The sequence below is a fragment of the Plectropomus leopardus genome, chromosome 17 (assembly GCF_008729295.1).
Source record: "Plectropomus leopardus isolate mb chromosome 17, YSFRI_Pleo_2.0, whole genome shotgun sequence".
Lineage (NCBI taxonomy): Eukaryota > Metazoa > Chordata > Actinopteri > Perciformes > Serranidae > Plectropomus > Plectropomus leopardus.
The window spans coordinates 4,965,051-4,989,952 of NC_056479.1; the positions used below are offsets into that span (position 1 = coordinate 4,965,051).

Consider the following 24,902-nt stretch of genomic DNA (forward strand, 5'->3'; position numbering starts at 1 on the left):
TTGGACATGCACAGAAATCCTCATACAGGGCATGCCGAGGAGAAATTGCAATTAGCTGCCCAAACCATCTCAGCTGTCCCCTTTGACGTGACTCCTCACCCTATCTCTACGGCTGAGCCCAGCCACTCAATGAAGCCAATTTTAGCTCCTTTCACCCGTCCTCTAATTATTAAGTCACCATCCAAAGCTCATGATCATATAGGTGAGGATTGGGAGTTAGATGTACAGGTAAACCAAGAACTTACTCTATTGTTAAAATGTCATTTCATCTGCGGAAGAGCACATTATGACTTGTTTAGGGCTCAGAACTCAAAGTTTCAGACTTTGACTCAGGACAGTTTGGATTTGGGAGCTGACTCTTGATTTAAGTGCAAAGACTTGAGATCTATTTGGAACCTGCAAAACAATGGCTTGGTCCCACCTCTGCTGATAAGTACCTGGTTTGTTAACATGATGTAACAGAGGTGCATGTTGAGTGAATTTTTTGTGGACAAAGAGTGTGCAAAGTGCACAGTGTGACGCAATAACTTGATGCCTACTTGCTGTTAAATAATGTTAATGGCTTATTACTATTTTGCTTTCCCTACTTCCCAGCATGCACAGTATTTGGGTCAGAATTCCCAAGAAATCATGTCAACTAATTTGAAGACAATTACACAGAGGGTTCCCGCAGTCATTGAAAACCTGGAAAAGTCATGAAATCTCAGAATGACATTTTCCAGGCTTGAAAAAGTCATGGAATTAGTAAAAAGCATTGAAAAATCATGGAATTTTATTGTGTGTAATGAAACGTAGAGTAGCTTGAATATGTTTGACATTTTGATTACTTTTACCTGTGGTTCTCCATTTTCTCCCCTCTTTCAGTCTCTCTGTCCAGCTAGCTGACGTTAAGCTTAAAAAGTCATTGAGAGGTTTTGTCCATGAAAATGTGTGGGGACCCTGCATACATGGTGCCCTCCTATATGCCTATTTTTATATGTGTCTCAGATGAATCGCATGGTTCTAAATTGAACAAATTCAAATAATATAACTTAATTTTGCTGTTCCCATGTAAGAAATATGGCTAAGTTGGTTGCTTTTTGAAGTGTCCTTGAGCATGAAATTCTTCCTTATTCTGAAGCTGTAAGCAGCAGCTGATGACAATTCTTAAAACATATACATTTATGCTTCAAAATTATAATTTGTACCATGCATTGTATTTTTCGTGCTTTTTTTTCAGATATTGAGTCAGGTGTATAGAGCAGCCTTCAGGGGACACAGTGTTTTGCTTTGTGTGTGTGTGTGTTGGGGGGGGTGTGTGGGTGGGGGGGGGGGGGGGGGGGGGGAGTGCCAAACAAGATAGTGAGGAAATAACTTGTGAGACTCCATTCCGATCACACAAGGACACAGTGACAAGCTGCAGGAAGCCTTGTGAGTACGTTGAGGTACTGAATTAGTTAGGATTTATTGCTGCTTCTTATTATTTCAGTACTTAATCATTGTGTAAATAAGTGATTTAGATGTAGTGGGGGATCAAGTCTTGAGATTTTAAGTCTTGGAGGCTGTTGTGATAGAAATAGATAAAGTTAAATACTGTTTACTCTTGGTTTTCAATGATATCTAAACCAATTATCTAAGAAACTAGAATTTGTCATGTTACATTGCTAAAAAGTTGGAGACATCCTTTTTTTCATTTATTTTAAATCAAATCAACAATATATGTATTATAAATATTATAACTGTATAAGTATACAGTGTATAAGTATACAGTGTCATTTTATCATAATTTCTTTATTCTTTGTGTATGTAGCATGAAGACGCTAGGAGTTACATTTCATTGTGCAACCCTGGGTTGTAAAACGAGAAATACAATGACCCTTGAACTAGTTTCTCAGCAGCCTGAGCCAAAGATAACAAATGGAATGAGTTAACCCCTTCAAACCTGAAATTTGTGTGATTTCTTTCAAAAACATGTAAAGCAGGCAATGAGCAACTTAATAAAATTACAAGAAAATTAAATTAACCAAACAAAAATAAAAAAAAAAGATTTTGCAGGATCTTTAATTACATGCATCAAACCATATAGCCTAAAATATATTTTAAATTGAAAGCATGTTAAGGCAAATATTATAATCTGGGTTATTATTATTAATCTGGGTAAAGGAAGAATAAATATCTGTACGGAGTCTGTCACATGTGGTTAAAAAATGTGTTTTTAACCACCAAGCCAAATATAAATTATTAAAAATCACTAGGTATATAAAATAGTTTCAAAATTGTTGAAAATAAACAGCATTCTCTGCTCTGAGACGTTGGGATCTTCTCCGTTGAAGGAGCTGAAAACTACATCACGGTTGCTGCTAACATAACATTACATTACATTCACATTATGAATTTATCAAGCAATTTGGAGCAAGTGGATCCAAATACAGGAGACAGCAGGCAATAGGAACTCCAAACAGATCACTCTTTATTCCAAAGAAACAGTTACTGAACATCACCAAATAACATCAAGGATCCAGCGAAAAATAAAGAGAAAACCAGGGCTTAAATAGAGACTGATGAGAGGACGAGGTGCAGGTGGAGAAAAAGAGCAGGGGGCTCAGGTAAGGGGAATAAGGTGATGAGGCAGAAGAACAGGCAGCAAGCTGATTGGCTGAGAGAAACTGAGGAGCAGGAAGGACTAATGAGGCTGACGTAAGACAGGTGAGTAGATGGGTAAAAGATGCACTTAAAAATAAAGTGAAAACAAAGACACTAATACAGGCAGCTTAAATCTTATACAGACACTCAGTCCAGTCTGGAGGTATCAGGTCTCAGTAGACTGTGACAATATTAGGTTTGTGTTGTTGTTAGCAGCAAGTGTGTGAGGTTCTACAAGCTGTTTTATCTGTTTTGCTAGTATATACATGAATATTGGCAATCTGTTCAATGTCACAGTTATAAACAAAAGCAGAATATCTGTCACCTATGTACCTTTCAGCTGTTTTTTGCCCAAATGCTACTCAGTCAGTGGCAGTTACTGCTCAATGCTTTGGGTGTGTGATTTGTGCTAACGTCAGCTGCTATTAGCGGCTGAAAGTAAGTTTGTCACTGCACAGTGGCTCTCATTTTTCAGCTTGGGGTGTGCGTTAATGTTACTGTTATGTTAATAGCCACCCGCTGAGTACGGGAGGGCTTTGTTAACAATGGCTAGTGTTTCATCGCACATGTTTTTAGGCAGTTTAATGCTGCGTTCCATTAAAAGTCAGAGGTTGTAATTTCCCAGTTGAAATTTCTAAATTCTGTGATATATTTTGACATCAGTTCATATGCAGCACAGGTTTAATTATTTGATAGTAGATTTATTACTTTGATTAAATACATGCAAATATACTTTAGGTTGCCCTTTAGTTGATTTCTTCCCATTTACCCTTGGCTACTATGGATGCTGCCATTGCTGTGTGACATCGGACCACTGAAATCGGGGAACATGGATTTGTCCCAAGATGACAACTTGGACTTTGAGTTGCGTTCCAATGTACTTTTTCTCCTGGGAGGTTTCCAAGTTGTCTGGAACACAGCATAACTCCTCAATTTTAACATGCTCTTATCCTAAATGGTCCCATACTGCCACTTTGCAGCGGACTTTCCCATCTATATATTTCACTCTAGGTATCTTTCTGCATCTAGTGTTCATGTTCTGGGTTGCCGATAATGTGATGTCAACACAAGCACATGATGGGATTATGCTGCATGTGGTGCCATGTGGTGCATGCAGCACATGGCAACCAACTCTAGGATGTCAACAAAGCACATGCACAAAGGCACAGATGATTAGGATTGGGCACCAGGGACATATGGTGTAAAAAAGCATTCAGATGAGCAGCGAACAGCGGACACCCACGTAAAAGTCCAGGGTTTGTTGAATCCATTCACCACCCCTCCAACCTGTCCTATAGGGACCTTCATCTTCCTTATATTATGTCATTACCAGCAGCATTTCAATCTAATGCTGTCAAGCAGCAAATCATATGGCTGTGACAGGTGCAGCCCGTCCACATATGCTGTCGTGGCAGGTGCCATTTGGCCATCCACCGGTGGATGATAATGCAAATGATACTGTGTAGCTGCATTCTCAGCTGACACCGTCCTGCAGCATACCATGTGGAATGTGACTGCATTCTTACCTAATGCTATCTAGTCACATATCGTGCTCCCGCAACAGGTGCTGTCCGCATGTCATAACAATGCAAATGGTTCTGTCTGGCTGCATTCTCAGCTGATAACGTCCAGAATCAAAGGTGGCTTTTGGCATCAGGATCTTATGCCAAAAACACTGCAGAAACATTGGTATTTGATGATTTTGGAATGAGAACGGGTTGACAGTTTCCAGTCACCTCTTCTTGCACATTTTAAACATTTATTATGTGTTTAGAAATAAGTCACTGATTTTGCTTTATCTAGACTTTAATACTGAACAGCGGGATATTTTCTACTATAACAAATTAACAGATATGAAATTAAATGGGCTCAAGTGTCAAACTTTGAGGAAACTCACATGTAATTATTATTATTCTAAAAAAGAAATGTTTGTATTAATGTTTCAAGTATACAATGATGAGCATCTGGGTCTATTACTGCCAGCAGAGGATCAAATCATTAATGTGCTTTCTGAAAGCTTTCCTTTTCTTACAGAAAACTGCATTCACCTACATGTGAAGCTGGTCCTCACAATGGATCTCTGTGAGGACAATGAAGTTGAAGACCGCCAGAAACAAAGGCCAGTGTATTATTCCTGTTTGTCTTTGGAGGGTGACAGGTCTATGGATTCTTGTTCAGTGTTTGATTAAAAGCCACAACAAAATCATGTTGGCTCCTTGAAAACAGACTGGTTGTGTTCCATCATCTTTGACTGTATTTATAGGATGCCCAAAAAATCTGGTAGCTGGGCACATGACTAACTTCAGTTTGTCTTCTGGCCAAATCAAAAAGCTCTTGCTCACTTAAAACTATGTAGACTGTAAATAAGAAGACCAATCGAACAGAGCACTCCACTTACAGGTTGAACTCAGTGGAGATTGACCTATTTTATTTATTTGTAACACAATCAATGTTGCACAAGCTCCTTGAAAAATGAAATCAATTCAGTTCAACCTGATTTAATTCAAAGGCCCAGTATCATCAAAGGTGCTTTTAAACAACCCAGGAGCCTTAAAACTCACACTTCCTGTCTTCTGTACGTAACACTTAAAGAAATTACAATGAGACCAATCTGTGCTGAGCTAATACAACCCGTTGGAGCAGTCTATTCACTGAACACAAAGAGACAAATCCTGGTGAGCATACACTCAACTCTTCACAAAAAAAAAGATCACGTTTACACGTCACTAATTATTGGAATGATAAATAGGGAAAACTTTAAGTCCAGCTAAAACAACATTTGGTCGTCTCTGTTTGTAAGCAAAAATTATGTTATGCTGTAGGGATCCAATTGGTGCTGGTGTTACATCATAGGGAACAACAAGGTGACGTCATTCAACGAAAGTATCGGTGTAACACCACAGGAATCCGGACAGTGTTTAACAGTTGAGACCAAAAGACTGCCAGGGTTACACAAATGAAGGAGTGTTAGTGTAACACTGTAAGGAAGAGTTCAGTAGGGAGTGCTGTTTTTAAACCATAAAGAACAACAGAGTGCCTGTATTATAATGTAGAGAATAAGTGCTGGCGTTACACCAGAGGAATCTAGTGTGCACCAATGATAAACTATGGAGAAAAACCGTTTAACCACCTGCTGAGCCATGCTGAGCACATTTTGACTCACTATATAAATTGATTAAAAATGTGTTGAATTAAACTCAACCCGATTGAGCCATCTCTACCATTCGGTAGACTTTATTACCTGAGTCAAAGTACAGATACTCCTAGTTAAATATTACTCCAGTACAAGAGAAAGTCACTGAGTGAAGTTATTACTTGAATTTAAGTACTTGCTTTTAAAAATACTAAGTATTTAAAGTACTTTTATTTCTTTTTAAATCTCAATGTATTGTTGTGTATTTTCACAATACACTTACAGAGCCTGAAAATGCTAACATTTACTCTTGGAATCAGGTTGTTCATAATTAATTTGTCACGGTGTGGAAATGTCCCTGTGTTAGGATGCGTCCTACATCCATTCTGTTATGAGATCTTTTGTATGCGTCTGAAAATAAGGAGAAAAGAGTCATTGATTATTGCTGATCTGTCACCAATTCTACAAGTGATAATTATGAAGTCGAACAGAACGACACATGAAAGCAGCCTGTGAAATGATCTAAACAATCTGCACATGTTCATGATGTTATACACGTTTTTAAAGCCAGGCACACTGACCATGGCAGAGCAAGGACACACAATGACTGAGATTAGATTTCACATATATCTTACCACTCACTGCAATTTTAGAAAGTCTAATGTTTTTTTTTTTTTTTTTTTTAAAGTACCTCTTTACATCAAAACTCTGTCAGTCGTGCTAGTATACTGTCCTAGTTTTGGTATAATTATATATTAATTAATACAGGCATTCACTCTTTATGGACATATAGCTCGGTGTATTAATCATAATATTATAAGCAAGATCTACCATTGATTTAAAACTGATCAAATTTGATTTTTAGATTCTTACAAGTGAAGATAAAAAAATACAGTCACTAAAATATTTTCTGATTTACTCCAGAGACCAGCTCTGTCTGAGAGAGAGACCAGGCTCTCCAACACCGAGCTATATGTCCATAAAGAGTGACCAGTCCAAGGGAATCCCTCTGGCCTTCAACAATGAGACAATTCCAGCTGTAAAACATTCACTCAATCAACCCTTTGAAAGAGACTCTGAAAATGGTAAGAATTTAATGCATAAAGCTTAAAGATTTAAATTCTGCTGCATATTTATAATTTGTGGCTTAAAACTGTGATATTGTAATGTTGCTAACATCCCGCAGCCAGCTGTGTGTCTGCGAGGACTGACAGGTCCAGAGACGAGCCTCCGAATCTCAGCAACAAGCCACCACCAGCGGACGCAGCTGAGCCCGAGTAAGCTGACAAAGGATTACGATTATGATACCAGAAAATCGCTTAAACTCATTGGTTTTAAGATGACATTTTTCTGTTTTTCTATTATGCCACATAACACCCATCCTACATAGGTTAACTAAACACTCAAACACAAGGAACTGAGATAGACTCATATAGAACACACACACACACACACAATAAGTGGCCTGTGGTAAAGGTGTCTTTTTTGATCTCTTCCATTTATAAGAAAGACAAGAGTTGTAAACTCACCATAAAATCTTAGATCACAACCCTTTTCCAAGTACCCGAAAAAGACTAGCTTAGTTATAACAATTACCAAGTTCTTCATGCCAAAATACTCTGTTTTCCTAGCCATAACCAATTGGTTTTTGTGGCTACAACTAACCACACATTAACCACAGTGCTGCTTAAGCATAAGATATGTAAAGTTTCAATGTATCCCCCTCATAAAATTGTACAAATATAACATAGCAATGAACAAAATTCCCTGTGCACAGCCATTGTGATCATCAGATGGTGGTTGGCAGCAGGAACATCTAAAGTGAAACACAAAGTTGACCACCGCACAATGAAGAACTTTATTCAAAGGTTCAGGTTCGCTCAGTAAAATTACTTGAGTATCCACAGCTGTGATAAATACACGTGTGTCACATGACCAATTAATCATCAGTATCACCTTTCTTTCCTTCATTTTTTTATAGTGTGTCAATAGCATTAATTTTCTAAAGTGAACCATTCCGAAAAACATGACAATATTTACAAAACATATTAAAAAACATGTCAAAGTAGCAAGGATTTTTAAAATTTATAGTCAAACGCCTATAACAATTTTTACAAAATATCAAAAACATCAAGAAGCTTTAAATAGTAAATAGAAATACACCTTACACCATATTATCACTATAAGGAAACTACTACATTTAATAACAAGGATAAACTACCTGTCTTACAGCTGTCCCTCTGTCTCACTAAGTGGCAAGGGTGAGTGGAGGGGCTCATCTGTCCCTAAGTGTCCACTTTATCTTCGAAGAGAAACAAACAGATTATTAAAATGTCACAAAAAGCAACTCATTTATTCCTTCATTTCCGTAACCGCTTGTCCTCGTGAGGACCAAACCGAACCCTGTTCCAACCGGGTTTCAAACCAGGGACACTCTTGCTGTGAGGCACAAAATGCAACTCAGTCTTGTAATTCATTTAATCCAAAAGTTTCAATAGTATTCAATTCATGAATCCACAGCACCTCTCTTCTTAAGAGCTGAATAATCAAATTGCCACCTTTTGGATTGGGCTGCATTCTGTGCCAATAAATTTGAAAGAAATAGCCAACCCATTATCTTTTTCTTTGTGGTGTCTAGCTATGGCATAATTTATATATATTCTATTTCTGATGGCTGCCTTATGTTCAGCAACTAAAATATCAGTGATTTTCAAAAACATATAATGCCAACATTTATTCTGACGACTGGGTTATTCGTAATTATTTTGTCATCATGTGGAAAACTCCCTATGGGAGGAAGTCTCCTTCATCCGTTCTGTTATGAAATCTTCTTTTTGTGTTTGAAAATATGGAGTAAGGAGTCAGTGAGTATCGCCAATCTGACACCAGATCTACACGTGATAGTTACACAGTGATACAGAACAACGCATGAAAGCAGCCTGTGGACTGACATACATATTAAACATATATCAAGATTAGATTTTAAGTATATTAAGTATATTTTTATCATTCACTGCAGCTTTAAAAATGCTATTTTTTGATAAAGTATCTTTTGACTATAAAAGTCAGCACTGGCTCAGCATACAGTCATGGAAAAAATTATTAGACCACCCTTGTTTTCTTCAATTTCTTGTTAATTTTAATGCCTGGCTCAACTAAAGGTGCATTTGTTTGGACAATTATAATGATAACAACAAAAATAGCTCATGAGAGTTTAATTTAAGAACTAAGAACTATTCATTTTCCATGGTTTTCTTGATAATAACCAAAATTACTTAATTCTTACATCAATAGCTATGGCATTGCACTGCCAAAAAACACTACTTTCAAGCATTCCATGTTTTCTTTTCTGTTTGCTTTAAACACATGATACACACAAGAGTTAATACTTGATTGCATAACCATTTTTTTTGATGACTGCAGACATGCATCTTAGCATGCTCTCCACCAGCTTCTGACATTGTTCTGCTGTCACAGCAGCCCATTCCTGTTGGACAAATTCAAACAAATTTTCTTTGTTTTTGGGCTTGTGGTTCTCCATTTTGAGTTTGATGATTTTCCACAGGTTTTCAATTGGATTAAGATCTGGTGATTGAGCAGGCCAAGGCATGGTGCGAATGTTGTGGTTCTCCATCCAGGCTTTAACTGACCTTGCCGTGTGGCAAGGGGCATTGTCTTGTTGGAAAATCCAGTCATTCGAGGCAGGAAAGAGTTTTCCAGCTGATGGAAGAAGACTGTTTTCAAGGGTAGTCCTGTACATGACCTGGTTCATTCGGCCTTCACACAATTGCATTTGCCCTGTTCCACTCAGACTGAAACAACCCCAGATCATGACTGATCCACCCCCATGTTTTACTGTAGGGGCAAGACAGTCTGGGTTGTAAGCTTCTCCAGGCTTCCTCCTAACCAGTAAGTTGGCTGGAGTGGGCATCAATTCAAAATTGGATTCATCACTGAAGAGAACCTTAGCCCAATCATCAACAGTCCAATCCTTGTGGTCTCGAGCAAAGAGTAACCGGGCCTTCCTCTGCCTTTCATTGATGAAGGGCTTCTTGCGTGCTCTGTGTGACTTCAAACCAGCTTCAACAAGTCGGTTTCGAACTGTCCTTGCGGAACAAGTCACATTTCTCGACAGTGCCCACTCATTTTTAAGGTCCCTGGAGGTCTGACGACGATTCCTGACACAGGAACGGATGAGTGCACGGTCATCTCGTGGGGTAGAAAGACGTTTCCTGCCACGGCCAGGTAGCAATTTGGTAGTGCCATGTTCAGCTTGTTTTTTTTTGTTGTAATGAACGGCTGTCTTGGAGATCTTCAGTTTTTTCGCTACCTGTCTCTCCAATTTGCCAATTTCCAGCAGTGCCAAGATGGCTGCCTTTGTGGCTTCACATAATTCTTTTGTTTTAGGCATTATGTGAGAGCTGACAACTTCTGAGTTGTGCTACGGCTTGAATGTAAGCAGGAAACCACTCTAGGCCTTTGCATGTGCAGTGCTGCTTGTGACATGAAATGGCCTCTTATATACCCTGGGAATCAATTAAGCTTAAGAATGTCAAATAGGACATAAAGTATTATGTGACCAGCTGCATTTTTTGTTGTGTTCATTGTATTATACGTTTAGTGGTACCAGATATTAGAATGAACAAGAAATTGAAGAAAAACAAGGGTGGTCTAATACGTTACACTACACTACACTATGCGATAGTATACTATACTAATTTTGGTACTAGAAACATGACCAGTTCTCCTAAAAATTTCAATTTACAGGCACAACAATCAGAGCCAGAGGTCACTGTCTCCAACACCGAGCTGTCTATCAATAAAAAGTGACCAGTCCAAGGGAATCCCTCTCGCTTTCAACAAGGAGCATGTTAGATCTGTTACAAAGTAAGTTTGATTTTTGTTATAAAAGTGATCAAGTTTGATTTTGATAATCTTTCAAGTAAACATCTAGAAATACATGCACTAAAGTATTCGTGGATTTACTCCAGGGACGAGCTGTGTCAGGGACTGACACCAAATTCTCCAACACTGAGCTGTCTGTCTCTGAGTGACCAATCCATCGAGATCCCTCTGGCTTTCAACATTGAGACAATTCCAGCTGTCCTTGTAAAACAACCACTCACTGAAAAAGACTCTGAAAATGGTAAGAACAGAATGCTTAAGCTTAAAGATTTAAACTATCCTCCATGTTTATCATTTATAGCTAAAATCTATGTCATTTTAACATCACTTGATATTAGTGTAGTAGTAGAAGATGGTTTGAACACTGATTTCCTCTAAACATGTATTTGGATATTTCTGAGATTTAGACTTAACTAAAGAAGAGCATTTGTTGTGAGCTTATTGTTTCCTTTGGCTGTAGTAATTTAAAACACACAAGGTTGCTGATATTGTATCATTATATTCATTTGACACCTACTGAATCACCTTTTTTATGTAACACCTTTCTGAACCAAGTAGTGATGGCGAAGCAAGAAGTGACAAACAACTTTGTGTTAACGCTTGCCGATGGTCCACCATTGTTGTTGTAGCAACAAGGGGCATGTGGGAATTTAGATGATACCATTATCATTTCCCAAAAACTTTAAAAGAGAAACTAGTGTGCGCACTTGCAGTCAAAACACACAAGAGAGCAGGACAAAAAAAGAAAAAAAGGTCAGACCACTGTTGAGATCCCAAGGGGCAATTTTTTTATTGTTTACACCGGGCAACATCAAAAGATCTTCCTCGTGTCAATGTGGCACAAGACAGACACTCTTTTCTAGTGTAGGTGGTGATCAGCAAAAATGTATGCCTGGGTTAAGTTCATATTTTGTTAAATTGTAAAATACAAGAAAATGTGTACTTTTTAAATAGAGCAGTGAGCAGTAATGACTCCTAAAATGCACTTCCCTTGTCTCAAAGTCTCTGGGTTTTTTGAATGGGTTTTCGGTAAAACGCCTTAAATAAGGTCTGTGGTTTACATAGGCTAAAAATAGTTAGAAGTTTTGTTCTGCCACATAAAATAACCCAAATTTTTGAACTTTCAAGGTTTTACATGCCTTAAAAAAGGTGGTTGGTAACAAGTGGCTAAATCAGACTAAAGTGATTATCAGGGACGTTAGACGTCATCACAGCGGACACAGACACTCATTCAATCCACTCGCTGCTTTGCAGATTTATCTGGTTATTATATATTCTGATTGTGTTTTTTTAGTGTGTTTTTACAGTGTTTTTAGTCATGACATTTAAGTAGAAATGGCAAATTATAAACTTCGTTTCAATACTTTTAAACCTGTTGCTCTACGTTTGCATCTTCTGGTAGAAGCTTCCATTGCACCCATTTATCATGGTTTTTGTTGTAAGTTCCCTTTTGCCCAGCCCAAAAGCCTACCTGAATAGGTGTCATGCAGATCAAATCAAACTGCTATTGATTTAGTTCTTGTAGGATATGGTGACTATTTCATATCATTATTAGTTATGTGACCTAATGACATTGGTCCTATGCTATGCTCCAGTTAGTTTGTAGAGCATTTCAATGGTTTTGCATGTATAAATGGCCTGGACAAAAAGAAATGTTGCAAATATTGCACTTATACACATCAATAACAAGGTGGAATAAAGAATAATGTTCAGAAACATTTTGTTCAAAAATTTCTATTTAGAAATAATATTTTTCCATGTTTTCTAGGCTTCAGTCAGCTTCTTTGCTTCTCTACCACCTGAAATGAAAAGGATAAGGCTATTCAAATAAAAAAAATAAATATGGTTAAACTCACTGATACATTGGAATTCATTACTTGGCCAGCTTTGGAAAATATCCTCTCACATGGCGCAGATGTTGCTGGAATTGCAAGGTACTCTTGCGCAAGCTTGTATAACTAGGGGAAGATTTTACATTTGTTGCTCCAGTTCTCAACTGGGTCCTCCGCTCTGTCCAGGTAGCTGTCTGCAAGGTAGCAGTCCACTTCCATGATGGCTTCTGCAGTTGCACTGGAGCACTTCTTTGTGGACTGTGCCATTTGGTCAAAGGACTGCCAGACTGTGCTAGGCTTCATCTATAAATATAGACATATCCATTTGTATGACATGTTTCACCGGAGAATTTAAATAAGAACAATTATCAGTCACCAAAAACAAGAAACCGTTGAATGGTCAGATTGACTGCTGGTGCCAGGTCAAGGATCCAAGGGTGGTATGGCTGCTGCTGCTGCGGCTGCTGCTGTTGCTACTGGATATAATGTATTTTTTGGCCTCCTTGGCCTTATCCTGATCAGCAAAGACTTGCATTTTAAATCTGGTGTCCAGGATGGTTGCCTATAGAGAAGTCAGGGTATATTTTATGCAGTATATTTCACGGCCAGGGCAACACCATTTGCAACAGTAAATCACAATCCAAGTGCGCATTTTATGCATATAAACAGTTTTGTAAAATTAAAAATACAATACATAATAAAAGTTAAAGAATGAAAGATAAAAAACTCTTACAGTATCCCAAAAAAACATATATACATACCTGCAGGCAGTGGATGTTTTCAGGATGTAGTCTGGCCCTCAGGTTTTGCAACAGACTCAGCCCTAGTGTTGCTGCAGTGTTGTGTCCACTACTGTCAAGGAAACATCATGAAAAAGGTTACAAACCACAGGAATCACCTTTCAAGTTATTTAAGGGAAAGATATATACTTTACTACATAGTTCACAGTCATACTTTGCACTGCAATATATTTTGTAGAAAATATGTCAGAAAAAACTATAAAATTAACCTTCGAACTGGATACAGAGGTCTCTGCTGACAGTTCTTGTGTCACCTCAAAAAAGGGGGAAAGGACGAGTAGACAGATGCTGATTTTCTCCAGCTCATCACTGGACAGAAGTGCAACCTCTGTCCTTAGAGTAGCTAGGGCTGCTCGTACTGGCTCCCTCTCTTTGTAGAGGCGCTGGAGCTTAAGGAAGGTGCTGTTCCATCTCGTTTCCACTTTATGGAGCAGCTTCACCTGAGGCCACCCTCACTGCTGCTGGACGACAGCTAGCCTCTCCTTTGCTGTAGTGCTCGACTTGAAAAGGCCCACTACTTTTTGAGCCTTAGAGCGGATAACAGCCATGTCAGCAGTGTCCTATGTATGTATCTATCTATCTATCTTTCTATCTATTAATCTACCAACAACTCAGCTCAATTTGCACAAATCTCTCTTAACTTCGCCACAACACAACACGTGGGTTTGTAAAACTCTCCGTCCATGTTTGGTACCGATCATGAGACGTTTCAAAACCCGTCTCGAGCTGTGTGCCGAAGCCTGAAGTGACGAAATGTTGCAAAACAGTTCAATCTTCAGTGTCGAAATTGTCATCTTTCATCTTCAAGTTTAAGTCCTGCGACCATGATGCAGTTCGTGAATAGCCTGACAATAGCTTTTTGCTTCTGACGATTTTATTACATGGTCAAAAATCTCATAAGGTTTTTGCTGGGGGATACATCATCCCTTCACCACTCTGTTGTGAACCTCTAATGTTTTTTTCTGTTTCCTCATGTACTTTTACTATGGCTGAGCAGTTGCCCTCATGAGGTATTTGTATTATTGTTGTTCAACAGGTGATAATGGTGGTTGGTTGCCACCCACACTAGAAATGGGGAAAATGGGAGCTCAACAGTGTGTGGACCTTTTTTATTTTTTATGCATTTCCCAAAAACTACAAATTTATATCCACACAAATACAAAGAAAATGGAGCTTTCAAGAATCTGCTGCCAGATGTGTGATGTGTGAGTCTGATGTTAGTATCTCAAAACTAGTGCGAATGAGGGACCAAAATGTTGAGGAAAAAAGTAGCTGCTCATAGCTATGATTCTACCATTTCTTTTTGATGCATTCTTTCAGTGACTGACGATGTGCAAGACGTTTTAAAGAGCCATCGGATCAGTCTTAAAGAGAGGTTTCAGTACGTCATGGAGGGAACTGCCGAAGAAGGAGGTGGAATACATCTGAGTACCATTTACACAGAGCTCTACATCACAGAAGGGGAGTGTGAGGGGATCAATACTCAACATGAGGTGTGGCAGCTGGAGACAGTTTTCGCCCTCAAAACATTCCATGGAAGGCCAATTGACTGCAATGACATCTTTGAACCTTCAGTTGGCCAAGACAGATGTCTAAAAGTCTTGACTAAAGGCATCGCTGGCAGCGGAAAAACGGTCTGTGCACAAAAAGTCATCCTCGACTGGGCAGAAGGGAAAGCAAACAGCGCTGTGAAGATCTTGTTTGTGCTTCCATTCCGTGAGTTGAACTTGGTTGCGGGTAAACAGTACAGCCTGCTGGACCTGCTGAGCCTTTTCCATCCATCTGTGGAAAAACTCACAGAGGAGATGCTCACAGCATGGAAAATTGCGTTCATCCTGGATGGCCTTGATGAGAGCAGACTTCCACTGGATTTCAAATGCAGTGAGGTTGTGTCCAAGGTCACACAAAAATCCACAGTAGATAAACTACTGACAAATCTGATCAAAGGGAACCTGTTGCCATCTGCTCTTCTCTGGATAACCTGCAGACCTGCAGCAGCCAGCCTGATCCCTCCTCAGTACATCAACAGGGTGACTGAAGTACGCGGCTTTACGGACCCTCAGAAGGAGGAATACTTCAAGAAAAGATTTCGTGACAATGTTCAAGCTGGAAAAATCATCTCACACATCAAAACATTAAGGAGCCTTCAGATCATGTGCCACATCCCAGTTTTCTGCTGGATGATTGCCACAGTATTTGAGTACCAGCAGAGTACAGGTAATACAGGAGGGCTACCTAAGACCCTGACTGAGATGTACTCACACTTCCTGATGGTTCAGACGAAAAAGAAGAACAATAAGTATGGGCAAGCTGCCATGGGTCAACAGGGGCTGATGGAGACTAACAAGGAAGTTCTTCTGAAGCTGGGGAGGCTGGCCTTTGAGCATCTGGAGAAAGGAAACCTCATGTTCTACCGAGAAGACCTTGAGGAGTGTGGTCTTGAGGTGAATGAAGCTGCACTGTACGCAGGTGTGTGCACAGCTATCTTTAAAGAAGAGCGTGTACTCTTCAAGAAAACGGTGTACTGCTTCGTTCATTTAAGCATTCAGGAGTTTCTTGCAGCTATCTATGCTCACCACTGTTACTCAACACAGAACGTAAACGCCATGAGGAGTTTCCTCAGAAGGGATACCACCGCTCTTGCACCACCAGAACTTCTTGAAAATAAGTTATTCAGGAGAGCCATGCCTGAAATATCACATACTGAAAGCAAAAGCAGTATGTCGTTAAATGAGCTTTTGGAGGGTGCTTTGGAAAGGGCCTTGGACAGCAGGAATGGCCATCTGGACTTGTTTGTCCGCTTCCTTCACGGACTGACAATCGAGTCTAATCAGTGTATTTTAGAAGGCCTGATTGTCCAAAACTCAAGGCCAGATGCCATTAAAAAACAAATCCGCACACTCAAAATGGTACAGAGGAAGACAGCCTCAACAGAGAGATGTATCAACCTTTCTCACTGTCTGACAGAAATGAATGACCACTCAGTTGACCAGGAAATTCAAGAGTTCCTGGAGTCTGAGAACAGATCAAAGAAGAAACTTTCAGCAGTTCAGTGCTCTACTCTGGCCTACAAACTGCTGATGTCAGAGAAGGTACTGGAAGAGTTTGATCTCAGGACTTTCAACACATTAGATGAGGGGCGTAGGAGACTGGTGCCAGTGGTGAGAAACTGCAGAAGAGCTCAGTGAGTATCTTATTTTTTTAAGACTTCATATTTACTTAAATCAAAGTTTGGCATGTAAAAGTACACAGAGGTCATGGTTTGGTGTGTTTTTTAAATTTTTTTTAACTCTCAGGGCCCGCTTTATATTAAACACATTTGTATTGCTCTGTGCACAAAATGTGCTTTTCAAAATCAAGCATATACAACATATAATACATTAATATTATGTTCTACTTTTACTGAGTTAATTTTTTTATCAAATATTCATTAATTTTTTAGAACTTTAACCCTTTAAATGCTGGGTTTTGTCATGATGACACTATGTTTTTATATGGAAAAAAATATTTCAATATACTACATGCTCACTTCATGCTTCACTATTTGTTACACTTTTCGTGATTCCCTTTGCCTATTATAATGCAATGTGTTCTCATGTCGTCTCATTGCTGCTTTGTCAGCAGACTTCCACGTCTTCAATTTGCATTCTAGGTATCCCTCTGTGCCTGCTGTCAATGTGCCAAAATACCATTACCGACATCAGGATGTCAACAAAAGCAAATATTTAGGATAAGGCAAGAAAAGCACGGATTTTTTGGTGTAGAGAAGAAAAAGCATCACATTCAGAAGGGAAGTGAACACCAGACTCCACCAGATGAAAGTCCATTTTTGGGTCCATTTACTGCCCCTCCTGCCCACCGTCTAAGGACCTTTGTGTTTTTCAAATTACATTGTAACCAGAAGCGTTTCAACCTGATGCCGTCCAGCGGCGTATCATACGACCTGGACAGGTTCCCTCTGACCACAAATCAGACAGTTGCAGCAGGTTCTGTCCACCGATGTATCATAACATCATAAATGGCAATGTCCAGTCTACATACATACAGCCACAGAAGGTGGCTTTTATAGTTAGTATCTTCCATTATCCTTATCTGGATAAATCACATTAAATTTTGTATCAACAGGCTTTCTGGCTGTGGACTCAAAACTGAAGATGTTTGTGATGTGGTTGCTTCAGCACTGAGCTCCAACCCTTCCCATCTGAGAGAGCTGGACCTGAGCAACAATGAACTTCAGGATTCAGGAGTAAAGCTGTTGTCTGCTGGACTAAAGAGTGTGAACTGTACATTGAGACAGTTAAGGTTAGACATTCTTTAATGTGATATTAATTTGTGTCTAACAGTGTATAAACATGACAAATGAGAGATCTCCTTTTATATAAAGGTTAAAGCAGTGCATGTTGTCTAAGGAGAGCTGTAAAGAGCTGGCGCCAACACTCAGCTCCAGTTCTTCTACTGTTAAAGAGCTGGACATGAGCAACAACGAGCTGAGGGATTCAGGAGTGGAGTTGTTGTCTGCTTTACTGGAGAGTTCAAATTTACTGGAGACTCTGAGGTAAATTTATCTCTATTTTTTTGTCTTCTTAAATGTAAAGACAACAAACTAAACTACGCACAAAAAGTAAGGAAATTTGTGTTTGGTAGATTATTTCTTTGTTGTGACAATGCTTCTTGGCAACAAATCTTATACCGTTGGAAAGCCTGTTTATTTCCCTTTTAAATGGTGCCACATTTGTAAGGAACATGCATTTGTGGGATGAGCAGCAGACCTGAGTATGTGGGTTGTGCCCATGAAGAATTTGTCAAATCTTCTTGCTGTTGCTACAATCAGGTGCCTGATTGGCACCTGATTGTCAGCACCTGTGAGCATGGGCCCTGCTACAGTGGTCAGTTGGTGTCTGCTCCAAGAATCATGCCAGTGACCAACACAACCACGTTGGCTGACTTGCGACAAATGCTGGTTGAAGAATGGAATGCCATCCCACAGCAGTGTGTGACCTGGCTGGTGACCAGGAGGAGGTGCCAGGCTGTTTTGGCTGTGTATGGTTCTTTCACACACTACTGAGGCTCCTGTTGGTTAAATGAATAAATTGTCAAATTGCCAATAATTCTTGTTTCTTCAGACTTCAATCATCCAATCCACCAAACAACACCAAACAAGAGTCAATAGTAGAAAAAGCTGTTTGGCATTGGCAGAGAAGATTTGGCAAATTTTCAATGGGCGCAGCCCACATACTCCGCTCTGCTGCTCATCCCACAAATGCATGTTACTTACAAATGTGGTGCCATTTAAAAGGGAAATAAACAGGCTTTCCAACGGTATTAGATTTATTGCCAAGAAGCAGTGATACAACAAAGAAATAACCTACCAAATAGAAATCTCCATACTTATTGTGTTATATTTACTTGGGTTTTTTGTTATTGTTCGTTTCAGACTCAATCAGTGTGGAGTAACAGAGAAGTCTTGTGAATCAATAGCATCTGCTTTAAGCTCTGACATGTCTCTCAAAGAGCTAGACCTGAGCAACAACGACCTGGGGAGCTCTGGAGCGACACTCCTTGCTGCTGGACTGCGGAGTCCAAAGTGTAAACTGGAGACTCTGAGGTAAATAAGTTTGGCTTCGTGTTGTCCAACTTTATATACAGTCTATGGAGCATACAGACACATTTTTGGTTCGGAAAATTTAGGAGCATATGACATAAGTTATTAGTCATGTATTTAATGAATATTCTAAAAAAAAATCTTGTTTTAGCTTCAGAGTCAGTATTAAGAGCATGCTAATTATCAGCTCAGCATGTAGCTCAAAACACCACCTCGATGGTGATTTAACTAGATATATAGAGCATAATCCAATATGTAGACTAGAACCACATCTTGCCAAAACCTCAGGCAGTAAACATCAAATTGCCATTTTTACCTACGTTTTTAGTTTATTTTGAAAAGACATGATATGCATGCAATGAGTGGAAACAATACATTTCAAGTGAAAATGGAAGTTTTTTAAAAAGACAAAATACATGTAACAAGAGTAGATTGAGTCACCATCTCTGAGTATCCAAAATTGACATTGGAGTTGTAACCTACCTTGAGAATCATAGTTTGACATGTACAGCCCACTGACCAAGCAACAATATTTGACAAGTTGGTCACAAGAATGTGTTGGTTTACGCTGCATAGCCTACTGCTACATTTAGCTACATGCTAATGAAATCACATAGCCTAATCTTGGCTGCCAATGTTGTTAATTTCTCCATAGATATAGAAATGTAGATACCTCATTGGTCGCTGCTTCAAGCTCGCTGCACTGCGTCTGTGCAGGCACCATATTGGAAAGGGCAAGATCTGCTAGTAAATAAATACATGTGTATTGAGAGATGCAGATGTAACTGCAAAATCAATCCTAAATCACTTAATTTTAAACCGATTTTCATGAAATTTGTTTTGTTATAAATATTGGAAAGTGAACATGATGTTTACTTGTTTGAATTAATTTCACTACTTGCACTTTACCTGAGTGTTTTCATTTTCTGCTACTTTAAATTTCATGTAACTGCCTTTAATTCAGCTTCATACTTTCACTACACTTCAGAGACATGACACACATGTAGTATTCTACACACATGATGTATGATGTACATCAAAGGTCTTATGTGCAGCATAAATAGCAGATGTCTGTATCACTGGTGGTCTTTTTCAGTTAGACCAGCTTTGTGTGTGCTGAGTAATGTTTCAGTTGTCTCCAGTAACTATGTCATTTTTGTAGTGAAATCTGCATCTCTCAATACACATGTATTACTAGCGGATCATGACCTCCGAAATATGGTGCCCACACAGACACACGTCAAACAGGGACCATGATACGTTTCTATATCTATGACTTTCTCCCCTGTTTCAGATCATACTGCAGCTGGAACGTAGAGGATTAGAGGATTTTATTAGTGATTTTTGCAAAATACACCAATCAGAGAGGCTCAAAGAGACAGGTGCTAAGGTGGCGTGTTTCAAACAGAGGGTGAATACTAAGGCAGACGATATTAGCAAAAACAATTTAAAAGATTTTCAATGAAGGTTGGAAATGTGTTCTAGTAGAAACCCAAAATATAATGTATAAACCTGAAAATAAGTATAAAAATTCCCCTTTACTCCATTCAGGCTGTCAGGCTGTCTGATCACAGAGGTCGGCTGTGTCTCCCTGGCCACGGCGCTGAGCTCTAATCCTTCACATCTGAGAGAGCTGGACCTGACCTACAATCATCTAGGAGACTCGGGAGTGGAGCTGCTTTCTGCTGGACTGAAGGATCCAGACTGGAGACTGAAGACTCTCAGGTTAGTTGTACTTACAAGAGTGAAAGAGTGTGCCATTCTGGTACCAGAGGGACTACTAAAGATCACTGGTAATGTTGTTGCACCGTGCACAAGTAGGAGGACAACAATAACAACAAAGGCAAACAACAGAGCTGTGTTTGTGCTGTTGACTTACTGAGGTTATAAACACTCCTTCAGTAAAGCGTAGATTTGTTGCACCACTACTGTGATCAGCTGTTCTTTCTTGTGTGTGCATTTGCCATTGTCTTCTTGTTTGTGTATGAAGACGGTTCGGTAGAGGAATGCCTTTATACACAAGCACGTGGTGTTCTTCTGAGGTGTGTCATTACAAAGTTACACCACCAACTACTGGTCTAGCATGCATACTACAGCGTTTTTGGTTGCTTTTGTGGATCCATGTACACGAGGATGGTTTTCAAAATGTTATCATATGACCACAGTTTTCTTTTCTATGTGCAATGGAAAGACTTTTCTGTTTTTAGTAGGGCTGCTCTTGTCTAAACATGGCCTGAGTTGCCTGTCTTAGGTACACACACATTGGTTAAGGTTCGGGAAAGATCAGGATTTCGATTACATTATAATGAAAAGAAGAAAAGAAAAGTAATAGCAAGGCTTGTGTTTTAGGTTAAGGCAACAAGTATCTTTTTGAGGTGATTTTGTTGGAGTTTTTTGTTATTTTATGTGTCTTTGTGGTTATTTTCTTTCTCTTTGTATCTCTTTAAAGTGTGGTGGGCCGTTAACGGCGTTAACGTGCTGCGTTAACGCGGGATTCTTATCGCGCGATAAGGAAATTATTGCGCGATAAACTATTCACTAAGTTGGGTCTATACAGTGAGCAAGGCATCAATTTCACTGTAGCGCGGATGTATACCTGGTCGAATTACGCGGAGGGGGCGTGAACAAGGCGGAAGCTGGTCTGCCTGAGTGACTGGAGTGATTGGCTCAAGCCGTGTCACAAAGCTGCTGACTGTTAATGGTCTTCTTCATGACCTCTAATGTAGGCCCACAGTTCAGTTAGGGTCATGTTATCAGAGGCTGCGCCCTCTGCTGTTCATTCCAGTTAGCAGGAAAAAGCTTTTTCCACATGGAGACAGAACCTGTGTTCCTAAATGTCTGTGTTTAACAAAATAAAAAAAAGTTAAACACCAAAGTAAATCTTATGGAACATTATTTTTCTTTACCAAATATTATAGTAGAACAGCTTTCTCAAGCAGTTTGTGATGCATTTTCATCATTTAGATAGATAGATATTATTTTGAATGTCTTTGGCAAAATTCAAATCTATAATTTTAATCTAGATTAATCTAGATTAACTACAGGATTGCAGTGAGATTAATCTAGATTAAAAAAAATTAATCTATGCCCAGCACTACTTTAAAGTTGTTATGCATCTTTTGTGTGTCTTTGTGGTTATTTTGTGTCTCACTGTGTTTGATTTGTGTCTTTCTGTATTCTTTTGTGTTTTTCTGAGGTCATTTTGTGTCTGTTGTTTGTTTCTATTTTATTTGATGTCTTTTTTTGTTGATTTGTATGTAAAGCTTGTTGGGTTGTTGTTGGTTGGGTTTTTTTTGTTATTTTATGTTATATTATTTTGTGTCTCTTTTTAGGCATTCTTTCTTTTTTGTGACTGATTTGCCCACTTCTGAATTTATTTGTTACTCTTTGCCGTTCCTTTGCATATCTTTGTGGTCATTTTGAGTCTCTCCCTGGTCAGTACATATAAATATGAGTGACATTTTGCAGGTAAAGGCCGGGGTGTTTTGTCCCTGGGCTTGGGCTGTGCCCAGTAGGCTTATCTAGTAATCCATCCATCGCTAGAATAAATGATAAAAGCATGTCCAATAAAAGTGTCCTCTCACAACCTTGTGTTCACTTGACCTGCAGACCTTGTATTTCTTGTTTCACTCCTACAGAGTGGATCATGGAGGAAAACACAGGCTGATCTCTGGGCCAACGAAATGTAAGTAATGATGTGTCTTGTCAGTATCAGCAGTAAAATTACCAAAGTTTTATCAGCTTCATGTACTTAAAGTGTCAGTGCTAAAAGTAGCTGTTTTGATCAGTTTCATGTTGTAAATGTACATTCTGTGACTGATATGTGATTTTATAAATTACTGTAAAACTTCAAATATAAGCCCAGTCCCAGTTAGATGCCCACTCCCTTCTGGTGAGGCTACATATTTTGACAAATAAACTCACGACTCAATTAGAGGCCCTGTTAACATGCTGTTCATTTTTATAGAAGTTCTTTGGATGTATAAAACCAGATGGGTTGGCTACCTGCTGGAGATAATGTTATTTGTAATTTGGATACGCTGCACACATGGTTAGCTTGGTAAGACTCTCTACAATTCAATCATTCAGTGCATTTTACTAAAACTATGAGCACCAAAGAAGAAGTAATACTGGCACAATAAACAAGAGAGATGCAAAAAAAAGAGCTTTAACTTAACTTTTCCATCTTTGCTGAGCAACGGTTTTATGTAACAGGAATTAAAAGCCCGTCCCAAATAAATGCCTGTCCCAAATATAAGTCTGCTGAATTCACTGGTTTAAGCAAATAATTACCTGGGCTATTGATTAAAGTTTTTACAGTAATAATAGTGATGTATTAGTGTGTGAGCAGGGCCAACAATAAATCCATCCCCTTCACTGAACATTTTATCAGACAGAGACCATTCAAAAAACATTGTTTTTGATTTATTGTACAGTGGACCTGCATGCTTGACTGTTTTTTACTGTTCTTTTTACACTGTGAGTCACTTTCAGGAGAGGAAAAGTTTTGAGAATGAAAAATGATGGTCGAATTTTCCAAAGTAAATCACATAATGATAATAATAATAATAATAATAATAATAATAATAGAAGTTATAAACATTTCATACAATATTATGACCTTTGTGTCTCTCCCTGCAGATTTATTCCGGCCCACACTGGACCCAAACACAGCACATAATAGCCTATCTCTGTCTGAAGAGAGCGGACAGGTCTCAGGCTCAGAAAAATGGCATCATTATCCAGATCACCCAGAGCGGTTTTACTTACAAGATCAGGTTTTGTGTCAAGAGGGTTTGACTGAGTGCCACTACTGGGAGGTAGATCACGTTGGTGGAGTTTTCATCGGTGTGGCATACAAAGAAATCAGCAGAACTGGTTCCTATGAAAGCTGGCTCGGATACAATGACAAGTCATGGTGTGTCAGCTGTTTTGGCCATAAATACATTGCAATGCATGACTGGAGGAAGACAAACATACCGGTTGCCATTACATCACCCAGAGTAGGAGTGTATCTGGACTGGCCAAGAGGCACTCTGTCCTTCTACCAAGTTTCTTCTGGCAGCTTAGTCCACCTGCACACTTTCCACTACAGATTCACAGAGCCGCTCTACCCTGGTTTTTATGTAGTATACGAGTCATCATTGTCTCTGTGTTAGTCTTCTAAAACTAGTCAAGTTGCAGTTACACAAATGCTTTACTCACATCTTCAACCCGGCGGCAAGATGGACACCTAAGCTTACCCTGGGATTCCATAAGCAGCATGTCTAGAGCATTACGGCTGCGGCACTGTTTTGCTTCGTCCTCCATGTCCTCCTCTATATCCCACCAAGAGCGTCTGTGAAGCATTTCAGAAGTAGAGCATCCTGCCAGCTGATACTGTAGACCTAATGAGATTGTGCTGATTTCTTCATTTTCCCTTATTTTTAATTTTTCCTTGATTTTAGTGATTCTACCATGACACTTTGTTGGGCTGCAACCTGCAGTCCAGCCACTGCGAAGTAGATCAAAGAATTTTATGTACAGTGACTGTTATCAGGAGCATTAATTCTCCTGCTGGACAAAATACAGAGGTGGATACAGCTGGATGGAGAAGCAGCAGATGTGGGTGATGTAATGTTTTGGTCAAGTTAAACATGATCCCGAGTGTGCAAGGTGTTGATGCAATGCTGCTTGACTTCCTGCCTGGTACGATCTGCTCTGTGCGTAATGTGCCAGTGACAGACTCTATGGAATTTAGGGGTTAATGTCAACTATTAAGTATCTGACTAAATGTCTCCCCTTCTGTTCCTGAATTATGGCATTGTCTAATGGCCAGAGAAGTGTTTTTACAGAACGTTATGATGTCAGATATACCCAAAAGGATATCAAAATGTTGATGAAACTGCGAGATGACTGCGTTTCCACTGAGTGATTTTATGCGACTTCTCCGCTGTCAAAAACACTCCAAGAAGCATGGCGATGGATGTTCAAAACATTATTTTATTGCTGCCACCACACTAGTCGCC

The 24,902-nt window shown here is 39.3% G+C and overlaps 1 protein-coding gene across 6 annotated transcripts; it reads left to right on the top strand.

Moving 5' to 3' along the window:
- Window positions 1-1,362: 1,362 nt before the first annotated feature.
- Window positions 1,363-24,902, top strand: LOC121956337 (NACHT, LRR and PYD domains-containing protein 12-like). 6 transcript variants are annotated; one of them, XM_042504491.1, is made up of 13 exons: window positions 1,363-1,410; window positions 4,657-4,780; window positions 6,680-6,840; window positions 6,942-7,032; window positions 10,523-10,642; window positions 10,747-10,901; window positions 14,613-16,476; window positions 17,418-17,594; window positions 17,677-17,847; window positions 18,727-18,897; window positions 20,446-20,619; window positions 22,533-22,579; window positions 23,536-24,902. In XM_042504491.1, the coding sequence occupies exons 2-13, from the start codon at window positions 4,695-4,697 to the stop codon at window positions 24,051-24,053; spliced, it is 3,735 nt and encodes a 1,244-aa protein (XP_042360425.1). In that variant the 5' UTR covers window positions 1,363-1,410; window positions 4,657-4,694; the 3' UTR covers window positions 24,054-24,902. The 6 variants fall into 6 exon arrangements, with proteins under 6 accessions (XP_042360425.1, XP_042360424.1, XP_042360428.1 ...); XM_042504490.1 differs by having other exon boundaries at window positions 1,368-1,424; XM_042504494.1 differs by having other exon boundaries at window positions 1,368-1,424; window positions 10,747-10,887; window positions 14,611-16,476.